The following is a 6,713-nucleotide window of genomic DNA, read 5'->3' as shown; positions in this document are numbered from 1 at the left end:
ATCGGGCACTTCTGCTCAAAGATTTCGGTCGTGCGAGTAATATTTTCAACGTACAACAAACATCTTCGCAGAACAGAAAGAATAAAGCAGAAAAGGAATTGAAAACTCTACTATAATACGTGGCCTTCAATTCATTTTCATCGTACATACACAGGGAGTTTCTGACCCAGTGTTACTGAATCGTTCTTGCGTTCATTTGGCGCCTCCATCCCCCATGCTGAAAAACGCCGACGTCGTGTTCGCGCTAACAGTGTCCGACAGTGCTCGTAAATACGTGTACGAAGCCGTTTAGCACCGTTTAGCAGTGAATTGAACAGAAAAAGGCCATAACTGGCCAAAATCAAAAAGTCGAATTGGAAGTTTAGTGTGTGTAGAACGCAAGGTCGGTCTGCCATAATGGGGCGACACTGCTTTACACTGCAATTTGGCCAGTTTAGTACGACGGAAAACCTGGGGTCTTGAACGTGCTCACGCAGTAGTGACACACGACCGAACGCCAGTACGATTCTCATCCAGATCGAAACGAGCACGGGTGCGGCTCGAACCCAGGATCCCTGGGTTCTGCCAATGCGAGCTTTCGCTCCAAATGCGCCGAGCTGGGTTTGCGCTTTAGCCCACTCAACAACCGATTCCTTTTTTTTTTTTTAACAATTGTTAATTTACAGGCTAAAGACATAAGTAGCAAGAATGGAAAATTGAGGTATATAGTATACATATGTTGGAGCAAAAAAGGAACGTCACATAATTTATACATTGCATTCAATGACCCAGGTGCAAAGTAAATCACTTAAAACTTACAACATTTATTTATTTATTTCGTTATTAGAGTACCTACATCGCCTAGAAGGCATTACAGTAGGGGGGGGGCACAAAAATAACATACAAAATATACATCGTTATACACGAAAAAAAGAAGAAAACACTACTACACTTATAAAGACTAAATCATATGAAAATTTAAACAATTGATTGAATTTTCTCAAAGAACAGCTCTGGCATCAAAGTTTCTACAATGTCATTAGGAAGCTTATTCCAATCCTCAACAGACCGTGGAAAAAAAGAGAATTTAAAAACATCAGTTCGGCACTTATATGGACGGATCTTTTTTGAATTGTCAACCCTTAAAGACACATAAGCAGGTTCTAGAAGATGTGTTGATTTACATATACCAGTATTATTGTGGAAGATGTTATGCATAAGTTTTAGACGAAGGCACTGACGTCTGTGCCTCAGCGGCGGTCCAGCGATGACTTCAGTTCAGTTACACTTGTCCTGAAATCATAATTTCCCGTAGCAAACCTTGCAGCACGTTTCTGTATTTTTTCAATCTGCTCCTCCAAGTTGAACCTATAGGGGTCCCAGATTGTACACGCATAATCAAGAACTGATCTAACAAGTGAAAAATATAAGGTTTCTTTCAGTGACGAGGAGGCCAATCTACAATTACGTTTAATGAAACCTAGCGATCGACTAGCCTTGGCGGTTATATGGTCAACATGTTTATTCCAACTTAAATTTGACGAAAAAATAACTCCTAAATATTTAGTTTCATTTAAAAGGATGAGGGGCAATCCACCAATGGTGTATGAAGAAGGGAAGAAATTTGTTTTTCATGTGAACCTGATATAGACACATTTCGATATATTCAAAGACATACACCATTGAAAACACCAAGCTTCAATCCTGTCCAAAACACTTTGAAGAGCAAGGGCATCAGCATTACGTGAAACATCTGCGTACAAGACGCAATCATTGGCATATAATCTTATTTTAGAAGAAACTTTTTCGACCAGATCATTAATGAAAATTAAAAACAGGAGAGGTCCGAGTACCGATCCCTGTGGGACACCAGATGTAACTTGGACTGACGGGGACCGAATCCCATTAATTACTACAGACTGTTTCCTGTAGCTTAAGTAGTCCCCTATCCAACAAAAAATTTTGGAATCAATGTTTTGTTTCCGAAGCTTAAACATGAGGAGAGCATGTGGAACCACATCAAAGGCCTTATTAAAATCTAAAAATATGCAGTCGACCTGTTTTGCCCTATCGAATGACAATGCCAAGTCATGATAGAATTCAGTTAACTGAGTAGTGTAGGATAAACCAGAACGGAAGCCATGCTGAGCTGGAGTAAAAAAATTAATTTGGGCAAGGTGACTCATGAGACTGGTGTGAATCACGTGTTCCACGACTTTACAAGATTCACTCGTAAGAGAAATTGGCCTGTAATTAACGACTAGATTTTTGGGACCAGACTTGTGAATCGGGACAACATTTGCAGTTTTCCAGTCATGTGGTAATACACCAGTCTCCAAAGACACTGTAAATATAATGGTCAATTGACGGGAGATAACATCAGCACAGGACTTTAAAACAGTGTTCGGGATATCATCGGGACCAGACGCTGAACCTTGCTTTATTTTGGTTAAAAGCTTAAAAATACCATGCACGTCAAAATGAATTTCAGACATGCGAACCACAGGATTAACCGTTACTTCGGAATGATCATAATCACACGTAATGACATCCGAAAATACAGACCTAAAGTAGTTATTAAAAGTGACAGCCTTTAAGTTGTCATCGGTGACAATGTCACCACTGACACTAAAAGGTGGGACGCCCAAGGTATCCTTACGATTTGATCGAATGAACTTCCATAACTCCTTCGGGTTCTGTTTAAGAAGAGTATTTAGCGTCGCGAAGTAATTTGCTCGGGACGAAGTTATCGCATGCTTGAGGGCAGCTCCTATCTCAATTAATTTTCTGTAAGATGCAGAGTCATGGCGTGTGCGGTATTGTTTCAGGGCACGTTTATTTTTATTTGTTAATTTGCGCAATTCAGAATTAAACCATGGTTTGTCACGACGTCGCTTGGACAAAATAATTCTAGATGGAACGAAAGTTTCAACAAGGGTTGATAATCTCGTTTTAAAAACGTTCCACAATAAATGCACGTCACCCGATACGCTTAATTCTTCGAAAGCCGGAAAATATGAACTTAGGTTATTCGATAGGCCAGTATAATCACCCCTATCGAATAAGTACACTTTCTTAGGACGAAACGAAAAATCATGTTTAAAAGAACAAGCCAAATTAGCGACCACAGCCATATCCCTTTCAGTCACGAATTTTCAAATTGTAGTTCAAAAATTTTTTATCTTTACAGAAGTTCTTTATTCTAGCCTCATGACTTCAAATACACAAACTTGAGCTCTTTCTGAATAATGGTAATTAACTGAGGATGCGTGCTCATATGTACACAGTGTGACTCAAGGCTACCTTTATGGGCTCAACACTGGTCAAAAAAATTTATTCCATTACTCAAAAACATGTGTTAATGCCATACTTAGGCATCAAAGTGACATCATGGGTTGTGGTAGAGAAAAAAACAGTCATTTTTTGAACTAATGCAGAGAAAGATGTCACACTTGCGGCACCGCACTCTGGTCTTGGAGGCACACTTCTCGTACCTGCACCTCTGAGGGAAAGGGGCCTCAACTTGCTGAGGCCAGTGATCTTTCCCATCATACCTCACAGCATTTGGTGGCGATGGTCGTGCGTTGTGAGCTTGTCGGACTGGTGCTTGGAATTCGGCGCTTGGCCGGCCTCGTTTCTTCTGCACTTCTTGGTTCTGCTTGATGAGGCTCAGAGCCACTTCGGTCTGAAAAGACATCATGTCGTGTGTCTTGCTTCGTGCGAGGCCCTCGTGGCTCGCGTCTCGCACATACTCAAGCCACGAATTGGCAAGGGCTAACGACACAAAGTGTGACAGGACTCTCACGGTCCACTTTCTGGTTTTAGCACGCATGGGGTAAAGTGCCATGACAAAATCAAGTTTGTCCACGCCACCCATGAATCGATTGTAGTACAAGATTGCCTCTGGGCAGGGGATTTCAATCCTCTCTTTGGCAGCTACACTCCACCTCTTAGCCACACCAACTTCACCAGCGCCGACCTGGGTTGAAGCAATATTTACAACACCATTGTCGAGCCATCTCACCAGCACGACATCACCTTCTTCGATGACTTTCTCGTCCATGCTTCCTCTTCCCTCTTTCTTCAGCTCCTTCTCAGACTTCAAGCTGCAACCCATTAGGCGGTTACCCCTGATTGTCCCTGTAGCAAGGATGCCCAGAGCTTTCAGTTCTCGAAGGAGACCAATTGACGTAAAGTAGTTGTCGAAAAAAAATTTCAGGTTTTTGTGCGTCGGCACTGCTTCGGACAGCCTCATTACAACAGACCCCCCTAGCCCTAGGTGAGCATGAGTGGAGTCAACACCTGTGCCTTTGCCCTGATATATCTCAAAATCATGGGCAAGTCCGTCGTGGCTGCAGCGTACAAACACTTTCACACCTTCCGGATTTGGCTTTGACTTGATGACTTGCTTTGCGGCAACTTTTCCCGTAAATGGAATCATTTGCTCGTCAATACTCGAGTGTTCAAGAACTTCAAGCTCCAAGCAGCGGCGCTTCACTACGTCAATCAGTGGGCGCACTTTCCAGAACTTGTCGGTGCTACTCGGATCCCGAGTACTTGCATCTGTGATGTGTACAGCAGATCTGAGTTTGAAGAATCTGTTGATTGGCATAGCATCCGCTATCACTGCGATCCGTGTTCTGGGGTTCCAGTACATACGAATCCTGGGAAACTTCAAGACAGCCATGTACATCATCATCCCGAAGAACACCTTCATTTCTTGCGGCGTAGTTCCAAGCACTGACCCGGTTTTCTGAAGATGGTACCTGTTTGTGTACTCCGCGAGATCCTCGAACACTTCGTCTGGAAGGTACCGGACAAAATATTCTAAAGGTTCAGTTGGCGACTGATACTCCATTTCGACATGAGTGCAGAGTATGCTTCCCGGATTGAAGTCTCTTGACACCCAGTTCACTGTTTTTTTTCGTTTCTTCGGCGCTTCCTCTGGAGCATCTTCATCTTCGGACAGGCCACTTTCCTCAGCAGCACCAGCAGCAGCACCGCTAGTGGATGGTTCTCCAAGGTCATGGTCCTGAACACAAATACAAATAGGGGCAACAAATTATGTGATATCACTCAGCAGCTCTTGCAAAAAACTTACCGAAGCCACAACCTCTGATGACACCAGCTCATCGTCGGAGAGATCGGCATCTGACACATTGCCGTCGGTGATCGCTAGAAATATCGCTTCAGCTGCAGTCACTGATGCCTTTCGTCTTTCTCTTGCGTGTTTCTCGATGGCTGTTGGCAGAAATAGAAACAATTTGATTGTCGTGCACAAATAGAGCATGCGGGTGTCTGTGCACTGAGGCAAAGCCCGAAGTACTGATTGAGTCACGCTGTGTACGCTTGTGCACGCTCATGAACGTGCTTCGGTATTCACTTAATACGACTAGTGCGAAGCACGTGTTTGGTATTTTATGGAGGAGAATATGTTTTTCTATTAAAATACGGCACTCTTATGTCTACGGGAGCGATGATACTCGTTCAGAAACAAAATTCGAACAGGCACTTACCGGAGCTTCCATAGAACGTGGAGGCGTCCATCTTGAATGCGTGATTCTAGTCATGCTTCGAGCTCCTGGAGCTAGATGGCGCCACATAATGGCTAAAAAGGTCTCGAATATAAGCCTCAGCAGCGCGAGGTGTGATTTATGGCATCTAGCGCGAACAAAAAGGCTAAAACAATTGCGTGTACATACGGAGACACAGTGACTGAAAGGGATATGGTCACTAATCGCAGGAATGACTCTTACAGCTGTAATAGCCGAATCGTAATTACTGAAAAGAAGACCTAGAGGACTCGAGCGGCTGGGAGAAATTCTCGTGGGCTCGTTAACAAACTGTTTAAGACTGTAGTCGTTAATGAGATTAATAAAAGCTGCGTATATACCAGAAGAGCTAGCAGTTAAAGGCCGGTGATCGATCCATTGGATTTCAGGTAAATTAAAGCCGCCACCAATAACAACAAAACCGTCTTCGACCACTAACAAAGCATTATACAAAGAAAAAACTGGGCTAGCATCACTTGCTGGCGGCCTATAGAAACAGCCTACTGAAAGGTAGTTGCCATTTTCAAGGTAGACGCGGCACCAAACCGTTTCACAAGATAAGCCATTGAAATCAATCTTGCAGCTTTTTAAACTTTCATGAATAAGCGAAAAGACACCACCACCTGAAACACTCCTGTCTTTACGATACACTCTGAAATACACTGGAAAAACTTCCGAATCGGGTATAGACTGATCGAGCCAAGGTTCTGTCCCAATAACAATGCTAGCACCAGTGACCAAAGATTAGAGCATCAAGATCGTCAGTTTTGTTTCTAATACTTCAACAATTTACATTTAGAACGATAATATTAGTAAGAGGTGCGACTACATTCTGACGAGGGCTTTTTGATTGTTAGGCAGCAGTATTTTTTACGGACCTAGTGACTGCACCAACGTAAAAGGATTGGTCACCAATACGTAAGCGGTTATATTTGAGTTGAAATCTGCAATTTTTTTGACATTGCAAACTCTAGAAGAATTTTCCGTTCACTTCGAATTTTAGGTGAAAAATCCTCGCTAAGTGAAAATGGAGTGTTCTTTAGCCTCGATCCAAGGGACAGAATATCTTGTTTCTGCTTAAATGATGAGAATTTCGCAATGAGAGACCTGTTACGATTCGCTCTGAAAGCTCCCAGCCTATGCGCACGTTCCAAGCCCGAAGAATTAATTTCAACTCCTAGA

The 6,713-nt window shown here is 42.9% G+C and overlaps 1 protein-coding gene across 1 annotated transcript; it reads right to left on the bottom strand.

The window, feature by feature from the left end:
• Nucleotides 1-3,297: 3,297 nt before the first annotated feature.
• Nucleotides 3,298-5,636, bottom strand: LOC115325762 (piggyBac transposable element-derived protein 3). The gene is made up of 3 exons (XM_040217891.3): nucleotides 5,496-5,636; nucleotides 5,081-5,220; nucleotides 3,298-5,011 (listed from the first exon to the last, which is right to left on the bottom strand). Exons 1-3 carry the CDS (start codon nucleotides 5,524-5,526, stop codon nucleotides 3,368-3,370), a joined length of 1,815 nt encoding a protein of 604 aa, XP_040073825.1. The 5' UTR covers nucleotides 5,527-5,636; the 3' UTR covers nucleotides 3,298-3,367.
• Between the last annotated feature and the right edge of the window lie 1,077 nt (nucleotides 5,637-6,713).

Source organism: Ixodes scapularis, unplaced genomic scaffold (assembly GCF_016920785.2).
Source record: "Ixodes scapularis isolate PalLabHiFi unplaced genomic scaffold, ASM1692078v2 PGA_scaffold12__126_contigs__length_90152505, whole genome shotgun sequence".
NCBI lineage: Eukaryota > Metazoa > Arthropoda > Arachnida > Ixodida > Ixodidae > Ixodes > Ixodes scapularis.
The sequence above is the reverse complement of the archived record's forward strand: the minus strand, read 5'-3'. Positions and strand labels throughout refer to the sequence as shown.